This window comes from Myxocyprinus asiaticus, chromosome 29 (assembly GCF_019703515.2).
Source record: "Myxocyprinus asiaticus isolate MX2 ecotype Aquarium Trade chromosome 29, UBuf_Myxa_2, whole genome shotgun sequence".
Taxonomy (NCBI): domain Eukaryota; kingdom Metazoa; phylum Chordata; class Actinopteri; order Cypriniformes; family Catostomidae; genus Myxocyprinus; species Myxocyprinus asiaticus.
In genome coordinates this window covers 18,217,284-18,243,866 of record NC_059372.1, presented here as the reverse complement: position 1 = coordinate 18,243,866, position 26,583 = coordinate 18,217,284, and the positions used below count along the sequence as shown (strand labels likewise).

The 26,583-nt window shown below is 38.9% G+C and overlaps 1 protein-coding gene across 1 annotated transcript in view; it reads left to right on the top strand.

Moving 5' to 3' along the window:
* LOC127420133 (neural cell adhesion molecule L1-like) overlaps nucleotides 1–26,583 on the top strand; it is an 82,575-nt gene that overhangs the window by 29,663 nt on the left and 26,329 nt on the right. The window contains exons 4-5 of the mRNA XM_051662164.1: nucleotides 21,255–21,554; nucleotides 23,975–23,989. Coding sequence (XP_051518124.1) covers nucleotides 21,422–21,554; nucleotides 23,975–23,989 — 148 coding nt within the window. The 5' untranslated portion in view covers nucleotides 21,255–21,421. The remainder of the gene's footprint in view (nucleotides 1–21,254; nucleotides 21,555–23,974; nucleotides 23,990–26,583) is intronic.

Sequence of the window (26,583 nt, the reverse complement as noted above, 5' to 3'; positions counted from 1 at the left end):
ACTGCATTGTGTGTTGTTTCAGTCAGTGGCATGGGGCGTAACGCTGTTGAGACTGTGCCTTTTTGCCCCGGGTTAGATTCTGTGTTTGTTGCACTCTCTTTCTTATTCTGTTTCCTGTCTCCTCTCTTAGTATTTTCTTAAATACTACTTATAATAATACATGAGTATAAAGATAGTTTTACTATAGTAATATTGTAGTAACCATTTTTTTCCCCCACAAACCATAGATTTGATGCAATTAACAATGGTGTTACTACAGTAATATGGAGTTGTTTATATAGGAACCTTTTTAATTTTGTAGTTGTTATGATTTTACTACAAAATACCATGGTGATACTATGGTTACTGTAGTAAAACCATGGTTAACTTTTGTAAAGGAAGGTTAGGTTTAGGGGTAGGGGTTGGTGTAGTGTGTCTGTGGGACTCTAAATAAACACAGTAAACACAGTGAAGTGATGCCCCTATACTGTTAGTATTTAATAAGGGGTGCAAATAGTATCTGCCGCTATTTGCAAAGGGGTGCCAACAGATTCTATCATTTTGTGTACCAGAGTTAGGGTGCAAATAATATTTGACACTATTTGCACTGGGGTGTAAATAGCATCTACCTTTATTTGCACCAGGTCACAAAAAGCATCTACCTTTTTTTTAAATCAGTGGCTTCCTAAAAGCGCATTCAAGGAAAAAAGAAAATACATCAACAATCTCAATGTGTGGGTCTCTGAGGGTTAAAGATTGATAATATTCTGTAATTGTTGTAAATAAATGATAAAATCAAAAGTCTGATAATGTGCAATTTAGGCTTATTAAATGCTTAAAATAATGGCTTTCAAATATAATGTTAAATGGCTATAATTGCCATTTTATCCTTAGAAATAGCTAATTTCCTTTTAATACAGGAATTGCTATCAGTTTCAGATACACTGGACTTGAAAATAGGCCTACGTAATATTGGATCGAAAAGAAAATAAGTGTTTTGCCCATCTCTAGTGCGTGTGCTTGTGATAACTGCTAAAAGACAGAGATTTCATCTCAATGTCTGCAGTTCAGATGTGATAAATGTATAGAAAGGCATTAGCTCAAGAAGGATAAATATCTCAACTACATTTTTTTATATAACACGTCTCCACTCGACCTACAGAGCCTGCATACAGAGCCTGCAGGCAGCGTTGTCTACTCACCTAGTGCAATCTCTCTTCGCATTTCCTTCTCTTTCGCCCTCGCACAGTTCCCAAGAGGTGTTCTTTTTTATTAGATCAGGAGCACTTAGGAGCAAGTGCTGCTTTTGTAACTTTAACAAAGTTAATGGGGTTGATGGAGAAAGGTTTCTCTGGCCTGGTTAATCAGGCTTTGATGATCTGAATGAAGCAGCAAAATTAACATCTGATAATGTGGACCACATCCTCCTGATAAAAAGCTTAATCTCTTGGCCGGCCCATACTGTTTCACTTTTGTCTTGCATGTGTGTGCCACTTAACAGACAAGGCAAGACCCCTGTCTCTGAATGCAAATCCTGTGGAATACTGAAGCAAGGCTGACCCTGACCTGTCAATACTTCTCATTTCCATACGGGAGGAGAGCACTAGCAATAATTTGGTGTAGCCTAGGTTTCAGATACCAATTTCCCCATTCACAGCAATAGGAAGGAATAAAGAGATCTCAGTGATTAGGCTTTCTATATAATGAAACAACAAGTCATGGAGCGTCATGAATAATTCAAAGCAGAGATGGCTGATAGCGTCAAAGATCGCTGACTGGACTAATGGACTTGAATAACTGCTTGGCTGAGTGTTTTCCTGTATTTAGCTTGAGGTAGAAGAACTTTGCATTTATATTTACATTAATTATTTGGCATGCTCTTTAAAGGTGATGTGTAAATTTTAGTTGTTAAAATACTTTCTGCTACTTCAGCTTAAAGTGTAAAGACTGTGGCTCTGTAGCGAGTGTTTGGGAAACCTGTTTTAAAACTTTTTAATATTCTGTTTTTTGACGCTAGTAAAAATGGCATAGTTCACCTTTTAAAGGAAAATTCCGGGTTCAATACAAGTTAAGCACAATAGACAGCATATGTGGCATAATGCTGATTACCACAAAAAATTCAACTTGTCCATCCTTTTCTTTAAGAAAAAAGAAAGAAAAAATCAAAGTTACTGTGAGACACTTACAATGGAAGTTTATGTGGCCAATTTTTGGAGGGTTTAAAGGCAGAAATGTGAAGCATATAATTTTATAAAAGCTCTTGCATTAATTCATCTGTTAAAATGTTTTTTTACAGTCATTATAGGGTTTTAGGGTTTGTTGACATTACGTTGTCATGGCAACGAAGCTGTAAAATTGGCTATAACTTTACACAGAAAAAGTTAATAAGTGATTTTATCACACTAAAATCATGTTAACACGCATATTGTTTATGTCTTGTAGCTATAATTTTGAAATAGTGAGTATTTTAACATTTACGGATTGGTCCCATTCACATCACTTCCATTGTAAGTGCCTCACTGGAACCCAAAAAAGGAGTTGCAAGTCAAAATAAATTTTTGTAGTAAATAATATTATGCAACAAATGTTGTCAATTGAGCTTAACTTGTATTGAAGCCGAAATATTCCTTTAAGCAGTTTACAGAAAATTTAAGGTATTCCAATTCAGTTAAGTTCAGGTAAATTTGATACAATTCAGTTCATTTGTACAGCTCGTATAACAATACATGTTTATATGAAAGCAGCTTTACAAAGAATGGTGCCTTACAGACATGGTAATTGAACCCATGAATAGAGGTCTGCAGGGGCATTAAGTTGAAGCCTGAGACCGTGTGACCTGACCTGACCCAACCCAACCCAACCCAACCAAACATGTGACACCAAATTTTAAGCCCAAATTTGACCTGAACCCTAAATCGCTCACTGTCTTTATAATTTCGAGTACATTTGTTGCAGTTGGCTGTATTTTATTTAAGCATCATAGGCAGGGTTGGGAGGGTTACTTTTGAAATGTATTCCACTACAGATTACAGAATACATGCTGTAAAATGTAATTTGTAACGTATTCCGTTAGATTACTCAAGGTCAGTAACATATTCTAAATACTTTGGATTACTTCTTCAGCACTAGTAGATTTTTTCACTTGTTTTGACTATAAAAACTCTGCCAGTACAGTAAGACAAAATACACATGTTAAAAATACATTCTCTGAAAAACCTAAATATCTTATGCAGTGTTGTTTCTAAAACAAGATAAATCAAATTGATCTTGTTTTAAGGATTTTTAGATATCTTTACAGGAAAACTATACAAAAATGATCAAGAATATGATTTTTGCCCTAGTATCAAAGGTCTTACTAGAAAGGAAGAAATTATGATCCAACGTGAATTTTCTTGATAAAAATATATGATTGTGCCTGGTAACATGCATGTAAAATGACTAGAAATAGCATTTTAGCTTAGCGTAAAAAGCTGACAATTTACACAAGTTTATTTCTATTTCTTCTGCTCCAAACTTATTTCAAACGTACTTCTCTGTCTGCTCGTATGAATGTAACACATCATAAGAAAGTGTTTCACCACTGTTCAAATGCACTTTGGATCACATCATTTGTATGTATAAATGTTTTCCATCTGAAAGGACTAAATATTAAATGAAACAAATGACAATAAAATGCAAAGTAATCTCTCAAGTGATCAAAATACTTTTTGAATGTAACTGTATTCTAATTACCAATGATTTAAATTGTAACTCTAGTGGAATACAGTATTTTAAATACATAATCCGATTACATGTATTCCATTACTCCCCAACCCTGATCGTAGTCAACATTTGTAACAGTATGTTAACAGTAAGCATACAATTTTAACAAAGCACGGCAGCCTTTCAGCACAAGAACAATCTAAAATCATGTGTAACGGTAACATGATCAATTGATAATAAAATAATTGATTATTATCAAAATAATAATACATTTACCTGACGCTTTTATCCAAAGCGACTTACAGTGCCCTGTTTACAGGGACAATCCCCCTGGAACAACCTGGAGTTAAGTGCCTTGCTCAAGGACACAATAGTGGTGGCTGTGGGGATTGAACCAACAACCTTCCACTTACCAGTTCAGTGCTTTAGTCCACTACACCACCACCACTCATAATAATAATTTATTTTTTCATTCATTACAAACCCAACCCCTACCCGAACCCAAAGTTATACTTGAAAAACTGACCCCAACCCAGCCCGAAACCTGTCGGGCATGGGCCAAGTAGCAGACCTCTTCCCATGACCATAGTGTTTTAGCACCATCCTCTACCAGTTGAGCTACATTGATAGGCTTGCAGTGGCTGTGATCTGTGATGGTAATGCGTGTTTTGTGGTGTAATGTCAGAGCTGATAGTCAAAGGGGTTGTCCATCAATCTGTGGTTCCCTGGGGAGCACCTGACATGGCCCCAGCGTGTCACACAACCCCTCGACAGCTGCGCTCTCCACTTATCACTGAGCCCAAGGGACTCCTAACACCTTCACGCACACTCATGCACACTTACTGACAGCCAGTACCCCGTCTCCATCATGTAGGGGCCCTCAGATTGTGAGCCAGCTACAGCATGTGGCATGCTAATGATATGCTTCCATGCAATTGTGTGGTCCAGACCTTATTAAGGCCTAATTGAGCTGCTGTGCTTTGAGATGTGCTGGGTTTAATTATCTGGGTGTTGGGTTGCTGTGACATGTTGTTTTGCCATAATCAAATGTTATTGTTCTTTGTATAATTATGCTTTTCTGGTCTTAACAAGGTTGTTGACTATTCTTCACTATTCTTCTATGAAGATCACTGTTACTGAATTGTAATTTACAGCGTGCATCATCTACCAATCTGCTTGCTTGTGTGGCTGTATTTGGGTAGTTTTACTTTAACATTTATGCATTTTGCAGACGCTTTTATCGAAAGTGACTTTACAGTGCATTCATGGTATACATTTTATTTTTTATAAGTATGCATGTATCCTGGGAATGGAACCCATGACTTTGGCATTGCTCTACCAGCTCTGTCAGTTGAACTACAGGACAAATTGCATGAACTTTTTTAGGTTGAATTTATTTAACATATAATGGAAAGTATATATATTTTTATGCTGTGACTGGCCATCAGTTCTTTTTCAAAAGTTAAATTTATTTTTTTTTTTTTGCAGATCACTTAAATATTCCTGTGGTGTGACAAATTAATTTTTAAAAGTATATATATATTGGTAACACTTTACAATAAGGTTTTAAACATTAATTGAAGTTAACTCTACTAGTTAACATGAACAATGAACAATACTTTTCAAAACTTGGATAATGTTAATTTCAACATATGGAACTTTTAATAAAGTATTAGGATATGTTGACATTAGTTAATGCATTATGAACTAACACGAATGAACAATGAACAATTGAATTATAATAAATAAATATTAACCAAGATTAATAAATATTGTAAAAATATATTGTTCGTTGTTAGTACATGACACCTAATGTTGTTACTAATGTTAACAAATTATTGTAAAGTGTTACCCAAATATTCCATGTGGTCTCGGAATTAATATTAACATATAAAAACTGTGTAATAAGTTTACAAGGATTAGTACAATTCTATTTCAAATAGTTTTACATGGAATATAGCATATCACACTGCAGGACTGCAAGCTGACAAATGTTGCCTTTACAAAATTTACAAAATGTACTGCATTACTAAACATTTGCTTGTTTTTGTCTAAAGCTCATTTGAATTTGTTTTAGGTCATTAGACATGACATTATGGTGCCTCAGAAGGTTGTCCTTAAGAGGTGATTTATGCAAAATGCTACCTGTGAAGTCACTGACTGACTGGGCAGTGAGGCAGCAATGCTGCTGCCATAGTTTTAGGACAGAGCCCATTTGAAAACTGGAACAGAACGCAGGTGTCTCGAGATATTTTTAAAAGTTGAAGTTCTTTTAACTGACACAGCATCTAAATCAAGCAGCCCTCCTAAAAATACTGTCCGTCTAGTGCATATTTACATAGAAATAAAAAATAAAAAAACAGGGCAAAATGCATTTGGTGTAAACAACCTTTTTGTCAAAGGGAATCGAATTGTCTCTTGTCTAAATTGTTTTGTTGCGTTGTATGTATACGCTTAATATCCCTTATATGAAGCTGTGTTGAATTGGCTTGTTGTATGGGTCAAATGCCCCATTGCGGGTCTGTCAGTGTAGAACAAGATGTGTCTATCCTAGCTGTCTGCTGTAGAGTGCTTGAGACGACAACTCAACGTCCACACCTGTCTCATCAGCTCAGTCCTGACTCTTTGACAGCCCTTGAGAATAGCAATTCAGCATTGAGACTCAAGTCAGGTGGGAATCACCGGTTTGTATTATAAAAAAGCGAAAAATCAAAAGTCAAGCTCAAAGACGTGACTGAATTAAGACAATCAAGAGTTGCTACATAGACTGGGGCACGAAAGGGACCATGCCTCAAAAAAGCAGTGCAAGGGGGGAATGAGAAAGAAGGTCAGCGGTAATGGGTTTTCCGCTTAATTTCATAATCTTATGATTGCTGCATTTACTGAAGGTTATATTGACTCAGTGTAGCCTTTTATGAGTTTAGGTTCCCCCCTCCCCACAGCTAAAGCATAGACTCACATCTGTCCCATGCTAGCATGTCACTCCTTGAGCTCTTTAAGCAGCATTTGTAATTTTAATTACCTCTTTACTGTAGAATATCTCCATGTCTTTAGAGATTAGCCATCGTTGTTGTCTTGTCAGAATGGGGTGAAATTTGTAATTGGGTGACCGGCCAAGTGTGCATGTCATGCATCATCCCAAAGCACCAGGGGTGTTTCTTTAATGAACGCTGGTGTTCCAAAGGCTTAGTATGTCATTGCGGCTGACACTAAAAAAGTGAACGTGGTCCATTTAGGTGGATAGAATCTGTGCCAAGGAAACTGTAGGCGTTGGTTCCAAACCAATGAAGCGCCTTTGTTTTAGCTGTTGACATCAATTCGCTTTTTCCCAAAACGGCATGAAAAGGCACTTCATTTTTAATCCGTTGCTTGATTTCTAGGCTGTACAATTATCCAGTTCGGATCTGCAAGTGCAATAGAGATTGGACAGATGTAGATAGCTATAAACAGAGCCCAACATTAATGCTCGCCAAGCACCAAATGTGGAAAAATGGTCTTTGTTGAGTAAATAAAACATGCCATTTTGTTGGTAATTTTATTAGGAACAGCAACCTATATATGGTTTAAATTTATTTGTAATAACAATAGTCAGAACCTCACTATTGTAAGTAACGTGATTTAATCAAATCAAATAAAAAACAGTCTACTAAGTAACTTGTGTGTTTTCTAAATTTGACCTCAGAGGAAAATGTACCATTATTAGTTTAGGCTTTCTAGGATGTCTATTTTTTTCTCTCCAGAATAGCGACGTACGTGCAATGTGTCTTTTTCGTGTTTTTGTAACAGACGCAGTTTTACAGAGATATGGAGATTAGCCAACACAGTCTTATGACAGCTCTTAATAATTCATTAGAGATGGCAAAATTGTAAGATATCATACGACTTGGCTCCCATACAGACCAACCAATCAAAAAACATCATTTTTGCTAGCCTCCTATCCAATATTTTAAGAAAGGAAACATCAGTGAACAAATTTGGCCACTCATTCCATATTTACTTATGCAATACAAATGACTGATGTATGTCAATAATCTGTAATACGCTTTCCTTATCTTATTCCAAACCCCGATAATTTCTTTCTTCTGTGGGTCAAAAGACTTATTTTCCTATTAAAATAATGGTTAAGTTTAGGGTTTGGGTAAGAGGTTAGACTTTATGCTTAGGTTCAATTTTGGGTTAGAGGTTAAATCAGTGCCGGTCCTCCCTATAGGCAAACTAAGCAAGTTGCTTAGGGCCCCCGATCCACCAGGGGGCCCCCAGACTGTCAAAGACATTATAAGCAGTGTTTACGAACATACTGAAGGGGGCCCGCATACAAATTTTTGCCTAGGGCCCCCAAAAGGCTAGGACTGGCACTAGGTTAAAGGAATATTCCAGGTTCAATACAAGTTAAGCTCAATCTACAGCATTTGAGACATATGTTGATTACTACAAAAAATAATTTTGACTTGCACCTCCTTTTCTTTGCAAAAAGTAAAAATCTGGATTACAGTGAGGCACTTACAATGGAAGTGAATTGGGACAATCCATAAATGTTAAAATACACGTTTCAAAATTATAGCCACAAGATGTAATAATTTTCATGTTAACATGAGTTTAGTGTGAGAAAATCACTTACTAACCCAGTGGTTCCCAACCCTGTTCCTGGAGGCCCCCCAAACACTACACATTTTGGATACCTCCCTAATCAAACACATCTTATTCAACTCATCAGCTAGTTAGTGGAGACTCTAATACCTGAACTGGTTTTGTCAGAAAAGGGAGCTATACAAAATGGGCAGTGTTGGTGGGCCTCCAGGAACAGGGTTGGTAACCACTGTACTAACCTATTCTGTATAAATGATGTAATTTCAACAAACCCTAAAACCTTAAATTGACTGTAAAAATGATGATTTAAACAACTTTACAGCTCAAATAATACATACGTTTTAACAGAAGAATTAAGAATTAATGTAAGTGCTTTTATAAAATTATAAGCTTCACATTTCTGGCTTTAAACCCTCCAAAAGGACGGACGAGTCAAAATAATTTTTTGTGGTAATTAACATTGTGGCACAAATTATGTTGATTAAGCTTAACTTGTATTGAACCCAGAATATTCCTTTAAATTAAGGAACATTTTTAAGAATATAATGCAACACCAACATGTACGATATCTCACACTTTTATTACTGTACGACTTGTCATGAGACCAGATTGGACTTGCTAACATATTCATAAATTGTTATGCTTTTTAAAATTGTTTACATTTTGCTGAAAAGTCTGTAATAGTCTGTTTTGATGGCAGGTCCCATTGTGAAAACTTACCCCATATAGTTGGGATCATTAGGGCATGTTTTCACAAAAGTTAATCTTGCATTCAATAAACTGTATCTTTATTCCTGGGCAGGAATGGTGAAAATGTTTACAGCTTTTTTTGTTGCCAAGACTTTAAGGGATGTACAGATATTTACTTCCAAATATAAACCTACCTGGTTTAAAATGTTCTCAATTCACTCACCACTGGTAGGACATAAAGTTAATTTTGGATCATGGTAACAAACAGACCTAGTGCTTCCTTGTGGTGTGTTAGTACAATTAGCTTACTTGACCTTGTATCTATGTTCATTAACCAACTAAAAGACTCTCCAGCTAAGCCATATGGAGCTACACATGTTGCTGTTGGCTAGATAAAAATTGCAACTCTCTCGCTAGTGATCCCCTAGTTAATTTTCCCTAAATGTTGTCATCATTTTCCAGACACCATGTTCCCATATTTCTCATGCTCTCTTTGTATAACCATCCGATTAATTTTTAATATCATTATTCAATCAAAATCTCCTTTGATCTTGAGCCGTCTCTGTCCCTTCCTATATCTCCCCCCACCCCCCCACCCCCCCAAGCCCTGTTGGAAAAGTCTACACCCCATTTTCCACCTTTCTCGTCTTAATAAACACACTCCTTTACTTGAATTATTCACAGCTTCTTTTATTCTCTGTTTTTATTGTGTCTTAAGGGGAAAAAAACATAAATAAATAAATAAACCTGATGGCTGCTTCCTCTTGGAACACAGAAAAAGACAGAGCGAGACAAAGAGAGCAAAAATTGTGGATTGCTTGACATCTTGTTGACTTTGAGTGCATTAGAAAATAATATCTTGCAAACATGAGACAGATTTGTATGTCTTCTGTGTATGTGCAAGAAACATACAGCATACAAGTGTTATACGCCTGCAAGCTTGATCATGTATCTGCTGCGTGACTCCCCATCAGTTTCCGCACATGTGTGTGTGTGTGTGTGCGCATATGAATAACTGAATTTATATGTCCATGTATGGGGGAAGATGCTGTGGAGACCCCGTTGCCATGGCAACATGGATGGACAGAGTGGGCGGTGGACCCTTTGACAACCTTTATTTTCAACAGCTTTCTGTCTGTGATATTAACCCTTAACCCAGATGTGAGTGAGAAAGCAAGAATGAAACTTAAAAAAGAGAAAATTACACATGAGTGAGTGTTTTTAGAAAGGAAGAAGTATGAGAATTATGAAAAAAGCTCTTCTGCAAACATTAATTTATGTTGTACATTTTAAATTCAAATAGTGATAGTGCTGTTTTTTTTAACATCAGTAATGTCCTGACTATACTTTGTGATCAGTTGAATGCCACTTTGGTGAATTAAAGTACCAATTTCCATCCGAAACAGCAAAATCTGTATATTATTCCAAACTTTTGGTCGCCTGTGTGTGTGTGTGTGCATATTGATTAATTTTTATTTTCTATTTGTTTGGCTATTTTTAATCACCTTTCAGCTTTTTGCAGTCCTACAGTGTGAAAAAATTAATATTTATTATTACAAACATCCAAAGGCTGGGCCTTTCTGTGAGGAGTTTGCATGTTCTCCCCGTGTTTGCATGGGTTTCCTCCAGGTGCTCCGGTTTCCCCCACAAGTCCATAAACATGCAGGTTAAGTGAATTGGAGGCTCTAAATTGCCCCGTAGGTGTAAGTGAGAGTCCCCCAGCCACTGAGGGTTGCGTCTGGAAAGGCATCTTGCGTAAAACCTGTACCAAGTCAAATATGCAGATCATGGACGGTCTGCTGTGGTGACCCCTAACAGGAGCAGCCGGAAGAAGAAGTACAAATATTCCAGGTAGTCTCTTAATTTTTAAGAGACATTTAAGCTGTCAGAGTGTTTTTAGAAAGTAAAAAGCAAGAGAATTATGAAAAAAAACAAAAACAATGGTTTATTGTTCTTAGTATGACCCTACTCATTTTCCGCAAACATTGCATAGTACAGATCTAAGATACAGGTCAGTTGTCAGGTGGGTAGGGTGGCTCTCTACTCTCCTGTGCGCTCTGGTGCTGTCGGCACATATCAGAGGCCTTTATGAAGATGCAAAGCCACATCCATGCAGGGAGACCTTGGGGTAAACTACAGTATCACTTGAAGTCAGCAGTGTAGTGATGTCTGTGCACTTTAGAACTATGCAAAGCCAGGTGAAGAGGAGTGTGCAGATGTTGCATGGCCTCAATAGAATATTGATTTTTTTATTAGGCAGCAATAATAGCTGCTTTCACTACTATCGCCTCAGCATAATGAGATCAAGGTAATCTCTAATCTAGTATGCCCCCTATTGTGTGGAGCATGTCTGCTTGGATCAGAGACAAGCTTTATTTTTGTTCTACCTCTCATTACAGATTTAACCTTTTTCTGTATCTGCATCAAGTTCTTGCAGAAGTGATGCTGATTTTTACGAAGTCCAAGACAGCATGCACTGTAGTGTGCGCAACACATAGAGGGACGGTCTGGCCCCTGAAAAAATATACTGTATTGTGAACAAACCGATATGAATTATGAATTAAGGTGAATTTAGGGCAAATTGTACCAACATGGAAGGCCAGGCTATAAATAATTTACCCTGCAGGGGGTCTCTACCAATTACAGGCCCCCCTCTGCATCTCCTTGACTTCTGCCACTCCCTCTTTTTCCCATTACCTTGAGTCACCTATCTCCACCCTTCACTTCTTTCTTTCCTGTCCCTCTCTTTCCCTCTCTCCTTCAAATCAGTTTTTCTTTTGCTGTCTGTCCCTCTTGGTCGCTCCATGTTCCAGACAGACAGACAGACAGACAGACAGACAGACCCTCGGGGAGGTCTTGAGGGATTGAGGGCAAGCATATTCATTTATTTCCCCCCTCCAATTCTCTCTCCCCTCTAGTCTCTGACATGCATCTTCACAGTTGGAGGTGGTAAATATTTAAAGAGGAGACATAACAGAGCCCAGCCCTTATAAACACATACTGTACAGATGAATTTCACTGGATAAACACTCTTATGGTATTATCAGAACATATGGTATTATTTGAGAAAATCATCAGAATGTGTCTCAAAGCTGATTATGTTTTTATCTAATTTAAAAAATGCGTGAGAGAATACTTAAAAAAAAAAATTCTACAAGTGGTTGACAACAAACATATAACAGCCTATTTATTTTGCCATCCTAACTTAACATGGTTATATGCATTCAGAATTATTTTTCCCCTGCTGTCCATGACCCTATCAGATCAGACCTACATTTTGGGCCGCAACATCAACTGAAAATCTGATGGGTAAGTACTGGAAATTCATTGAACCACTTTCTATCTTATTAATTAACATGACATAGGCTACTAGCTCAGTCATATAGCTCAGAATTTATGTAGAAAACAGTGCACAGTAATAAATGTTTGGACAATAATTAGCCAGCCTGGTCTCAAAGAATCACTATTTCTACTAAATTATTTTTAAGTGGCTCGCTGTACAAATCAAATTGCACAGAGCTCAACTGATAGAGCAGGGGTACTCAACTGGTGGACTCCGGTCCGAACTAGTACTATTACTGTCAACATAGCAAGTTATAAAAACTAATATAAAAAAAAAAAAGATACATAATTTCCTAGCCATATAACTACTGACACCATGTAAGCTACATACTATCCAGACCTTTGCTGGGAAGGAAATGTAGAGACCGGATCTCTTGGAACTTTAATTGAGTTACCCTGTGATAGAGCATTGCAATTCCTTCAGTGCGATTCATGCCATTAAGAAAACACAGTTTCACAATGAATAAGACGCTATGCCTATCATACATTACGTGGCAGTCAACTAATAATACCAACTGATTATTTTAAAAACACGTCCTCGCACGAAAGCCATAACTTGAAACAACACTTAATGCTCAAACAAGACTAATTTTAACAAGTTTTGTGAAATGAACATCAAAAATCATAATTTTTCATATGAATCTACCAAGGACATCTATAATACCTGGAAAAATATGTCTAATAATATTTGCGATTTAAATGTTGCTTGCAATAAATTTCGTTTCGTCAGGGTACATGGTTATGCAGCGTTCCATTCAAGTCGGATGTGGGATATTCCTACTTGATATTCGGAACTGCAACGCTCCCGTTAGCTTAGCAGGTGTTTGACTAGCAACCCAACTGATAAACAATACTGCAGCGCTAGCATTTGTGCTTCAGGTTTACGATTATCAAAAGAGATTATAATGTTTTATACACCTGTTTCTGCAGGCGTTTGTTAAACAAGCTTTAATATCATGTAATGTGGAAACGAACTCATTTATCGATATTACTTAATAAAGTGTATGTAAAGTGTATGTTTATCACTTACATTGTATATCTCCCTGAGTGTGGACATGTTTGTGTGACATCACGCCCCTGCATCTCGGTGAAATCGGAGTTGAGAATTTCTGCACAAGCCTACAAGTTGTAATTCTGACTTCAAGATGCATTGTATTGCACTTTTCCTAGTAGGAAGTTGTAAAATCCGCCTTTCCAAGTTGAATGGAATGCAGCACTACTTTTCAAAACTTGATCCGACACTGAAAGCTCAAGAAGCCTAATTTACACATAGAAAACTATATGATGTTGCTATAACAACGCAAAAAGCACTTACCAATTTACTTGAAGTGAAATCAGTCCTTTCCTGTTTAATATATTAAGCAATCACATGCAGAACATCTTGCATTCTTTGCTTTCAAATTATGTACATCACTTAAATTGTGATTGCGTCATTCAAGGCCAGCTAGAAGGTCTCGACCAGGATATATCCTAAAGATCACACCCACCAAGAACAAATAAATCAGTCTGATTGGCTGATGAATCTGACAATCTGACTTTAGTTGCTCATTCATTTGCACTGTTGAGGGATTTTGTGGAAATTCTGAAGGCCTGAGTGGGTGGAGCTCAAACTCACGCGCTGCTTTGTGCATGTGATTTGTGAAACAGCTGTCACACTTCGCTTGTAAGCATCAAGGAATAAATTCTGACTGGATTTTCGTTTTTCTCTATTTGTTTGTAGATTAATTAAGAGTGGAAAGCGGTTAAAATACATAGGCAAAAAGGTGATTGAGAATGAAAGGATGAAAAATATTTATTTATTTGGCATGTTAGGCCAGCAGAGAAGGCTTTGCTGGCCCTGAGAATTCGCCACTGCTCAAAAGTGTCATAGAAGCACCACAAACTGACGTGGTTGCTTCAGCAATTCCGTTTATATCTCACATTTGCTTTTTATGAGACTATCTGTACATAGTCTTCTGTACATTTAAAAAGTGCTTGTCTTAAGAATGAGGATAGCAGTGTATTTAATTTATGAACAGATAACATCAGGATCATGGCCAAGACTGACTTTTCTAAAAAAAAAAAAAAAAAAAAAAGAAATTCCTTAATCCAGCTAATATGACAGGAATACGGATACCAGGATTTATTTAGAAATTTAGCTTCCAACCCTTTGGAGTGCATTGGTCAGCAAACTGGTCTACCAAAGCTTATACCACATCCCACATAGTACTATGAGAATGACAATTTTCTCATTATTAAAGGATAGTTCACCAAAAAATTAACACAAAAAGATGTTAGGCAGAATGTTACCCTCTGTCAACATTTACTGTCATTGTAAGTGAAAAGATTCGATAAAAGTTATGATTTTTGGGTTAACTATGTAAAGGACAATCAATCTTTCATAAAATTCCCATATTAAGGATCCTAAAATTATGTAGTACCATCATTTTGGAAATAAAGACTGCTGTCCACTAAATCTTTGATGTGATGCAATGTAAAACAGCAACTTTCTAAGATATGATTCACATTTCTGATAATAATCCAAGCAGTATATGCTGTGAGTAAAGTGACATGCTCCATTTCGCAAAGATAATTGTTTGATTAATTTTTCAATTGCTAGAAGCTTGATATTACTAAGTTTGTTTATGTGAAATGTAGCATCAATTCTCTAAGGGCCTAAAAGAATAGCATTGTTTTTTTATCTCATTGTATGCAGATCTGTTCTGTGGAAAATACATTATTGCCATTGGTACTTTCCAGCTGCAGGGCATCAATGATGTTTAGTCTGTGACCTTATAATGAGGATTAGATGTTATCAACAGCGCTAACAGACCTAAAGCCCCAACTGTTGTCACTCTCTAGTAGCCAGCAATAGTAGCCATGTAAGCCGTTATAGACACGGTTCTTATCAGCATGTTTGGGGTTCAAGCAGTGTTTGCCTAAAGCAAGGGCACTCTCTCCCAATTCTTCGTTCTCAAACCCCTCCTTTTCTCCACTATTTTCTGCTTGGCTGCTTGGCTTGGTCACCTAGTTACCGGCTGCTGTTTGATCACACGTCACAGGGTCAATGGTTTGATTGGCGGCTGGCTCCCTGAGGAGCGGGCGTGTGACAGAGCTAATCGCGCTTCGCTCAGCACCTTTCAGCCAATATAAACTCAGATAATGGCCAAGGCCACATCGAACAACTTTGTCTTCTACCGTTCAGCCCAGTGTGGTTCAGCTCAATTCATCCTAATTTGATGGCATTTGTTAAAGGCCAACGGAAGCCCACCCAGCCTGTAATTGGCCCAGCCCCTCCCCCTCTGATCATTTCATATGAATATCTCAGAACCAGCACACAGATGAGATAGGACGAGAGGAGAGGAAAGGTGACTGATTGATTGGGCAGCTGTGTGATTTAATGGAGGAAGGGATTACTGTCCCGGCTGTCATCTTCTATCACCCCTTCCCCTCCTCCTCCTACCTTTTCTTCTCTCCTCTAATTCTGTCTTTCACAATAAGGATTGGAGGCACTGGGCTGATAGGAGTTGACTGTGTTTAATGAGCCAAGTAATCCATGATCGAGGTCCTACACAAACATTGTGTATGATCTTCCATACGTGACCCGTAAGTACCATTGTGTGGGCTCAAATACTGACTCAAATCATTTAGGAGCTGAAAGATATTAAATGTATGTCAGTTACGCCTCTACATACTAGTCTGAAAGAGGGTTCCACCTCCCTCCATACTAGGGTTTTTCATTGAAAAGACCAGCATGTTATATTTTGGATGCTAGTATGTTGGTTTTCTCATTAGACTTCTAAACAAGCTTAACCAGCAAGACTTCCTTGGTAAAACAGCTCCACAAGACCAGCATTTGTTTGACCAGTATTTTTTGGGACCAGGGACAAGGCTAGTGCACTGGGCCTCAGACTGCCAGGTTCTTCCAAAACCTTATGTCCAAGGTTTGGCAGCCCAAAACCACCCAAGGAAGTTGAACATCAGGGCCATTTGCACATACAGTGGGCCTCTTGGTGCATAGAGTGCAATTTTACTTTGCAAGCTGAACACTAACTGAAACATCTTAGATGACTACACTTAAAAATAGCTAAGATTGTACTTTTAAGGATACAACAGCTTGTAACTGGGGCAGTACGCTCAAAGGTACACCCACTGTACCTTCTTTACACCATAAGGTACTAACATGTGCCCATTATGAACAAATTATGGTGCCTCCCAAACCGCACACTTCTGCACTATTCTACACCATTTTGCAGTGTAAGTAGTGCGAGTGGTATGTTTACACCGAAAATGCAACAAAAAGACTGTACTACAACCCGGATGATGTACTTCTTCAACCGTCAAATTTGAACATGGAATGTTGGACACTTCATATTTGCCGTAGACAGCGGAAGGGGTGGAGTTGCCTGGCTGTGTTGATTGTCTGACAAAACAATTGTAAATAATGAAAAATGTAGCAACTTGCAAAACTTCAGTTAAGACAGCATCATACAAATGTGAGTTTAATGTTTTACCATCACCCCACGCTGTGTGAATATGTTCATTATTTTAGATATGTGTTAAACTAAGTGTCAACACATCACGTTCCTTTGAAATGTCATTTCCATCAGCTGTTAAACTGTGAATGCTTCTGTGTAGTAAAAACGTTAAGTGTTTGTAACACGTTTCCTGGTTATATGGGAAAGAGGAATCAGGACTCGGCTTCAGTGAACCACGTGAGTTTATTTACACTGAACTTAACACAAATAAAAATTGCGCTTTTCAGCCTGGCAGTGAAGCTTCCAACACACACTGCACGCTATGTGCTTCTCCTCCTCTGGCATCTGGCTCCCTCTTATACCCCTCAAGCTCTCACTGCAATATAGGAGACAGCTGTTAGAAATAATTCCCTCCAGGTGAAAATCCTTCCCGCTCTCATCTCCCAAACCAGCTCTCCATTCACAAACTGTGTGCTTGAACACACCCCCATCACCACATACCCCCAATGGCCAACTCAGGCCGGGGAGCCTTCCAGCCTGTACCTTACCCCCCCCCCCCCCTTAGATGTTGCATGTGCTGCTGCCAATCGTTACTATAGATAATAATGTCATCTAGCAGTCTGAGGATCCTGTCCATGAGCCTCTGGAATGTAGCCGGGGCCCCGAACAAGCCGAATGGAAGGGTTACAATTTGGTGTAATCTGAACGGTGTGGAAAAGTTAGTTTTCTCACGGGACATTGGCATTAAGGGGATCTGCCGATATCCCTTTGTCAAATCCAGTGTCGAATAAAAGCGAGCCACACCCAACTAACTGAGCAGTTAGTAAATACGAGGCACTGGGTATGCATCAAGCTTAGACACCGTGTTGACCTTTCTATAATCCACACAGAACCGGACCGAACTGCCAAGAAGAGGCAAAAACACGTCAGAGAATTCTCCTTGAAACCTGGCAATCTCTGAGACTTGTGATGGTGAGAGGTGGTCTCTGCAAATGACCGGGGTGACTCGATCCAATTCGAGCTCCTCCCTCTCTGAAATCACCATCGCCAAAGTCATGGGGACCGCCTCTCATAATTGACTTCCCCAACTCGCCACTTGGCAAGTAATTTAGAGCTCGGTGTAAATTCCCATAGCCAAGTACCCCTATTATACAGCCAGCTTTGACATTCTTGAGCCTGGAGCAAGTTCTCCTGTGTTAATTGCCCCAGTGTGTGGGGTTTTGCTCTTAGGTCAAGAATGTATTGAATTTCATTTTTGCTGTTTGAAGGTCCCTCCTCCCAATTTTCCTGTAGGACATTGAGCACACCGCATGTTCGACACCCATACAATAACATCTCATGACTGCTCCAAAGGGAAATCCCCTGCAGGGAATCCTCTAAGTGCTGGGTAAGCTGAGACTTCCCCCTCCCTGGAGTTTCCCAGATGTGGAGCTGATGTAGACGGCCCTGGCACCACCTCCCCAGCCAGCGAATCGCACACCACACACCTATACACTTTGTTGCAGGACCCATCCACACATAACCCCCTCAATAAAGTTTTAAATGCCGGCCAATCCGTACCCAAAAGTAGTGGATGGGTGAGGCGGGGACTAACCACCACCTCCATTCTATGCTTTTGCCCTTTGAATTGAATAAAGACGGTCACTAAGGCATAATCGTGAATATCCCCATGCACACACCTCACCTTCACCTGGTGGCTTTTACCCAAAGCCTGGTCTTGAACCAAGCATTGATGGATGGAGGTTTGGTTACAACCTGAATCCAATGAGGCTTGGTATGTACCCCCCTTAGTACTCACAGGTATCCGGTATGCTCCAGCTCAATCAGGGGTGGCCTGTGGCATGTCTGGGACCCGGACCAACACCCCCATGTCCATCGCTGGGCATCGGTCCTGGAAATTCCAAGCTTCCCTGCAGCTCCAACAGACCGGCTCAGGTTTTACGCCTGCACCCGCAGCGGCGATTTCATCCACCTGGGGGAAAGAGTGGAAAGGGACAGGAGGAACCAGTGGGCTGACCAATCCCCGAGCCCGGGGAGCTGGTTTGGGAGTGGAGACTCCCCATTTCCGGGGAGTAGAAACAGGAAGGGAAAAAAGGGATGGGAAGGAAACTGACCCCCGGATATGCCGTCATATGGTCCTTTGCCAGCTGGACTGCCTCCTTGAGCGATGCCGGATGGTGGCACTGGACCCATTCTGCCGACCCCTTCAGTAACCGGGTAACGAATTGCTCCAGTGCCACTTGATCGACTATGGCCCCAACGTTGCATTGTCCATCCAGCAGCCACCTCCGGCAGGTGTCACGGAGCTGTTGGGAGAAGGTGAACGGGCGGCCATTCTCACCCAGTGTCAATGAGCGAAAGCACTGGTGATGCTGCTCTGGGCTGCGGCTGACCTGCAGCAAGCTTTATTCAAATCCTCATACTCCAGGAGGTTGTCGACCGGGAGTTTTTGAGCCACCAGTTGGCTTCCCCAGTCAGCAGTGGCAGCAGGTGTATTGCCCACTGAGTGTCCGGCCACTTCCATGCCTTGGCCATTCACTCAAACAGCTCAGTGTATGCCTCAGGGTCATCTTGTGGTCCCATTTTGGTGAGTGAGACTTGGGGAGTGGCTACAGTCATGGCTGGGGTCACAGTGGAAGACCTATCCTGGGGTACTAAGCTCCGTAACATCTGCCGGTCCTCTGCTTGAGCCTGGATCAGCACCTGGAACCTCCTGTTCCATGAATAGCTCAAGCAGGGTCTGATGTTGAACATGGTAGATGCCGGCGTGGGTCTTGATGACTTCAGCCAGTGGCGAGGTGTCCATGACATTGTATCCTTCCTCCAAAATCCCTGATTTTGGCACCACTGTAACACGTTTCCTGGTTATATGGGAAGGAGGAATCGGGAGTCGGCTTCAGTGAACCACGTTATTTGCTCAAAATCTTGACCAACCATTTCTGAGATTTCGGTCTTCTCCCAATAAAGTAGATAGTAGCTGTACTTGTATGCATACTGTAGAATATAGCATCCCAGAGGCATTATAAACATGACTGACTTACCTTAAAGGGTCTTTGCCATGATCCAGCCATGTGGTGAAAAGCATTGTATGTCCACCAGCTAGGCTAGCACCATGCCAGCACTAACCAGCATAAATCAGCATGGAATAGCATGGAAATTCATGCTGGCCTGAGCTGGTCTTTTCAGCAGGGTTGTCTTCATGTGTGTGTGCACATGTGGGTAAATGAAAGATTGTGTTTTACTCCTCTTTCAACCTTTTCTGCCTCTCCAAGGTCACTCAGCAGCAGGGTTTGGCGCCACTAGGGTACAGCGGTGCCCAGCTGCTTTCAACAGGCTTTACACAAGCCAATGAAAATGTCCAAGTTCCAACTCTATAATCTTATTTTGTTTTTTCCATTCTTTACCTGAAGTCCTCAGGGGAAGACATTTTGTACAGTAGTGCGATCAAGGAAGATACATGAAAAAAGAAGGTTGTTTGATCCAATGATAGTACTGAGAAATGGAGCCACACATACTGGCCTTTGTGGGGTAATTTGGCAGGCCCAGGTACAGATGGAGAAGTCTTCTTGCAGAGTAGCACCTGAGCCTATGGCGTGAGCGATCGCTGCTCTATTAAATGCTTATCTTCATTGTCTTATAGAGGACCTTGAAAAATCCTCAGGACCCAGCCATAATTTTTACATCATCTTTTTCCATACACAGACCTCCATTCACCATTATCTATTAATGACTATGACCATCAGTCTGTTCTGTGAGAGATCCAGGAAATGCATTGAGTAAATTGCTTTATGAGATGACACAGTGGCTCTGTGATGTTGATCAGGATGCTTGCCAAGTTGGTTTGGTTTCAGCTTGTTTGCAGGCAGTAATGGACGCTTTACATTTGGATATTATACTGTATTCAGTATGTATATTGATGGAATGTATTATCTGCTATTCTACATTGATTCTTTATACATAAGTTACTCAGTTAACTGTTGGTAAAAAAAAAAAAAAAAAAACGAATAAAAAAAACTGCATTTTCACTAAAGTACAAATCCAGATTTTTGACATGCTTGAAGTGACATCAGGCATTAAATATTTGGTAAAACTTAAGAATACTATATAGTCAGCTATTAATGATAAAGTGTTATTCTAAAGCAGGGATTTTCAAATTGCAGGCCGCAATATAGCACATAAATATTGTAATCATTCAGTACCATGGCATATATCAAAGTACCATGGTGATACCATCCAATACCATCATCAGCATAGCATCGCCACAGTATTGGTAATTTGGCTGATACTGATATGGTCACAACACCCTATTTCCTGTCCCTCACTCCACTCTTTTTCTCTCTTTACCTCTCACTCCATCCTTTGTCTCATCTCTCTGGCTTCCTCTGTCCTGAGCCATGTGGAGGTCTCAGTCATTTTTCTCTCCCCTGATACACGTGGGTCTCCTCCTCCTCCTCCTCCTCCGTCTCTCTCACTCCCCCTCTCTCTCTTCTCTTGCAGTGACAGTACGGCAGGAGGGTGTGGACCTGAGAGAGACACGGAAGAAGAAACAGATCGAGTGAGAAAGAGAACAGCAGAGAAGGAGGCAGATTGGAGGACTGCTTTTCTCTGAGTGGGATTATCCAAGGTTTTTCTGCCGGTTGTGTTTGTGCCTGAAAGCAGGTGCAATGCCTGCCACATCACAACAGCAGGTGGGCAGCAGGGGGCAATGCGCCCCTCTCCTGCTCTCTCTGCTCTCTCTCCTCCTGCTGTTCCTCGCTCCTAAGCCTGGGAAAGCCACCATCAACATCCCATCCAAATGTGAGTATAGGATTTTACAATGCATGAAATAGAGTATGTACACTATCTGTCAAAAAACTGGACACACCTAGTCGTTCTTTTTTATTGCTTTTTTCCCAGATTTGAGAATAATAGTGAAGTCACAAAACTATTAAATAATATAAATTGAAGTTTGGGAATTAGCTATGTAGTGAACAAAAATGTTAAACAAATCAAAACTATCTTATATTTTAGCTTCTTTAAAGTAGCTCTGTCTGTACACTAGGCATTCTTGGAGCCAACTTCATCAGGCATCCAACTGGGATGCTTTTTAAATGTATTGGAGGAGTTCCCATATACTTTGGCTACTTGTTGACTGGTTTTCCTTACATTTCTGGTCTAACTTGTCAATTAAAATAATAATTATAATAATTTTAGGTATAAAGAAATTCATATATAGGCACAATTTATATTTGTCTACAAAACTAATTTCAAGCATTGAAGCTTAAGCATTTAGATTTAAAGATTTTTAAAATCATGTGAAACCTTAGTCAAATTCAGTCAAGTGTGTCCAAACTTTACACTGGTAGCAGTAAAACAACTTTTAACAATGGTTGTTTTTCTGCGATGGCTTATTGTTTTGGTTATTACACTACATTAAAGTGGTCTTTAATTGCTTCACTGATTAACTTATTGATCCAAGCACCTAGTACAGGCCTGTTCCTGATTGGAAAGGAAACTCCACCTGCATAGTAACTGTAAAAACATCAGCTTATCCACCCCTGCTACAAGGGGTTGTTGCTATTATTGTACGTCTGCAATGTAAGATTGCCGCAGTGTATCAATGAATCAGACTCTGTCCCGCCTCTCTCCACACATACACTAAAGAAGAAAACTAGATGATGAAAACAGTAAAACAGAAATTTCATGTGGAGCTGAATGAGATGTCACTGAAGAGTTATACCAAGAGTAAAGGTCAAGGTATCTCTTGACTTTCATTTAGTGACCTTTAAATTGGAGGCGTGGACATAGATGTGGTCACTAAGATTAATACACACACCCACATTAAAATGTTCAGCCAACACTCAGCTTGACTGGGAACGACAAAAATGCTCTGCGCTCACACCCACTGCTCACTGCCTGCAGAGCCATTTTCAAAGATTCAATGCAATTGTTTTCATATTAAGTTGTGGGACTGCAGTATCATCCAGTAATGCAAAGGAAGGTTGAAATCACAGCAAGGAAAACAGCTTGGTAGTGAGTTTATTTTTGCTCTGCTTTGCCAGTGTCTTGTTATCTCTAGCATGCCTATTGGGTCTCGGCCAGCTGAACTAAAGTCCAGGTGTCAAAGCTGGCATAATGTGTTTTCTTTGTTTCTTTGCCTCCAATTTGGCGTAATCATACAAATATTCACTCATTCACTCATACAAAGATTTTATCTCATAATGAAAAAAGATCCAGTGCATTATCTGGCTTAATGTAATCTATGTGTCTATACTTGTTTACTAGTTAACAAGTAGAGTAAAACCAGCTTGTTTTTACGTCGGTTTCATCACAAATATTGGTGAAAACTACTTGTGAGGGATGGCCCTTTCTAGGAAAAAAAGTACTGATTGACTATATACACTAGGTGTAAATAGTACCAGACACACCTGCGCAATGGCGTAGTGTGTAAAGACAGTGTGGCTGTTCCTTTTTCCATGCTGTCAACCATCCTGTTTCCTGTCTCCACTCTTAACATTTTTAAGTAGTCTTTAATACTACTTATAATAATAAATAACATGAATATAAAGAGTGATTTGATCAGGGTGAAGGTCAGGGAGTTGAGAGAAAGGTTTGATCCATTGAACCATAGTTTTTCTATAGTAAATTTTTTTTTGGCGGAAGCCATAGTTTTAATGCAATTAACCATGATGTTACTACAGTTATATGGTATTTATATATTAACCATGTTTAACTTTGTGGTTACTGTGACTTTACTTCAAAATACTATGGTGATACTATGGTTACTATAGTAAAACCATGGTAAATATTTGTAAATTAGAGTTAGGTTACGGGTAGGGGTTGGTGTAGGGTGTCTGTGGGACTCTAAATAAACACAATAAACACACTGCAGTGATGCCCCTATACTGTATGTTGGTATTTAATTAGGAGTGCAAATAGTATCTGCCACCAGTTGCACCATAGTGCAAATAGCATCTAACACTATTTGCAAATAAATAAATTGGAATAAATTCCAAAAGCTGTCTGTAAGAGTTAGGTCTAGGGTATAGTAATTATAGATATCTTAATTTAAGAATAATTGTCTAATGGGAGGTCCTCACGTCTTCTAAGTGTTAAAAGCATTTGAATTCAGTGCATCTGTATTGTGTAACATATAAGTGCATGTTGCTTGTACTGTATTTTACTGTAAACTTACATGATTTCTTTGTGATTGATTCCCCTGCTGACTCAATGGACAGACAAAATTAGAGACTGTAAGTATCTTAAGCCCTGTGTGTATGTGTAATTGTGTACATAATAAGTGATTTGCATGCACTCTCCATCTCCATTCCCTTACTTGAATTTCCCAGACTTATTCCAATAACGGAAAAGAGTCTGCAGCAACAGCAAAGCTTTCTGATTAGCTAAGAAATCTTTTTGTTATATTCAGAAGTGTTTGTACAATTTGAAAAATTGCAAGGCACATTAAGACATGGATATTTTAAAATGAACCCTTCTACAGTCTTCGTTACAGGCAAACACTCTTAGTATTACCGGTCAAATTTGACTGGATACAGTAATCGCATATTTTATTTTTTTAAAGAAATGTAATAAAACTAATTGCACTAAAGTAATAACACTAAACTTGTGCATTTATTTTTAATTTTATGGTATTTTAACCTAATTTACCTCTAAATTACTAAATTACACCATTTCTTTTCATATATAAATAAAACACATTTTATATTTCTTTCACTTCATTAAAAACATACACTTCATTAAACTGAAAAAATATCAAAATGTGTCATGCATTTGGAGCATCTGCTGAGTGTATATATGTGTATATATATATATATATATATATATATACACACACACACACACACACACACACACACACACACACACACACACATATATATATATATATATATATATATATATATATATATATATATATATATATATATATACTGCATGCCCAATTATTAGGCAAGTGAGTATTCTGAACTTATCAATATTTCCATGAACATTTTCCAACTCCAAACCATATAAACTTGAATGCTTATTGGATTCAATCATTTTCAGGTGGTATGTATTTGTGTAATGAGGGAGGGTGTGGCGAAAGTGACTAACACCTTATATCAAGGTGTGCATAATTATTAGGCAGCTTCATTACCTCAGGTAAAATGGGCCAAAAAAGAGATTTAACTGACACTGAAAAGTCAAATATTGTAAAATTCCTTTCAGACAGATACAACACTCTTGAAATAGCTACACTATTGAGGCGTGACCACCGGACAATCAAACGTTTTGTTGCGAATAGTCAACTGGGGCGCAAAAAAAGCATGGAGAAGAAAAGGCGCAAATTAACTGCAAAAGACTTGAGAAGAATTAAACGTGAAGCTACCAGGAACACATTATCCTCCAATGCTAACATATTCCAGAACTGCAACCTACCTGGAGTGTCCAGAAGTACAAGGTGCCAAGTGCTCATATACATGGCCACGGTCAAGAAGGCTGAAACACAACCACCACTGCATATATTCACAAGTTGAAGCGTCAAGATTGGGCAAAGAAGTACATGGAGACAGATTTTTCAAAGGTTTTATGGACAGATGAAATGAGAGTGACTCTTGATGGACCAGATGGATGGGCCCGTGGCTGGATCATTAATGGACACAGGGCACCACTTCGAGTCATGTGCCAGCAGTGTGGAGGCGGCGTACTGGTATGGGCTGCTATCATTAAGGATGAGGTAGTTGGACCATTTTGAGTTGAAGATGGACTGAAACTCAAATCTCAAACCTACTGCCAGTTTCTGGAAAGTACTTTCTTCAAGCAGTGGTACAGGAAGAAGTCCTCAGCATTCAAGAAGGCCATGATCTTTATGCAGGACAGTGCTCAATCACATGCATCCAAGTACTCCACTGCTTGGCTAGCCAGCATGGGCCTCAAAGATGCCCAAATAATGACTTGGCCCCCTTCCTCACCTGACTTAAATCCTACTGAGAACTTGTGGGCCCTTCTCAAATGTGAGATTTACAGTGAGGGAAGACAATACACATCTTTGAACAGCATTTGGGAGGCTGTGGTTGCTGCTTCAGTGAAAGTTGATCGTGAACAGATCAAGAAACTGACAGACTCCATGGATGGACGGCTCATGGCAGTTATTGAAAAGAAGGGTGGCTATATTGGTCACTGAATATTTTTGAAAGGCCAAAAATGTTATTTAATTGTCATTTTGTGTTACTTATTTGTTGCACCTACCCTAAAAATTGTGAATAAAATTATTTTTGTAATTTAGTTGCCTAATAATTTTGCACACTTATATATTCCCCTGAGAAAGACAAAACTCACTTTTTCTTTGTTAAACATTCAGGTTTGAGGTTCATTAACATTTTGGATTGACTGAGAGCATTGTGTTTGTTCAACAATAAAATTAATCCTGAGGAATACAGTTTGCCTTATAATTGTGCATGCAGTATGTATATATATATATATATATATATATATACATTTACATGAAATGACAATTATAACCCGTAGATGGCTGCAGTGATCCACACATGCTGCCTGGTCACTTTAGACCAATGTTGTAACAAAGTTAATTTCTAGAAGTTATGAATTTGGATATATATTTAATATGATATTTTATTTGGATATATATTTAATATTTTGTTTTAATGTTTGCAGTCAAACTTGACAAATGGTGTTACAAAGAGAAGCCTTAGAGTAAGCATTTTGTTAAAAACCATTTATTTTGCAAACATGAAAATTCAATATAAATTCAGTCAGTGAAGAAGATGAAGTATAAAAATTGCAAGATAACGAACAGCAAGATAATGAATAGCAATAAACAAATTAT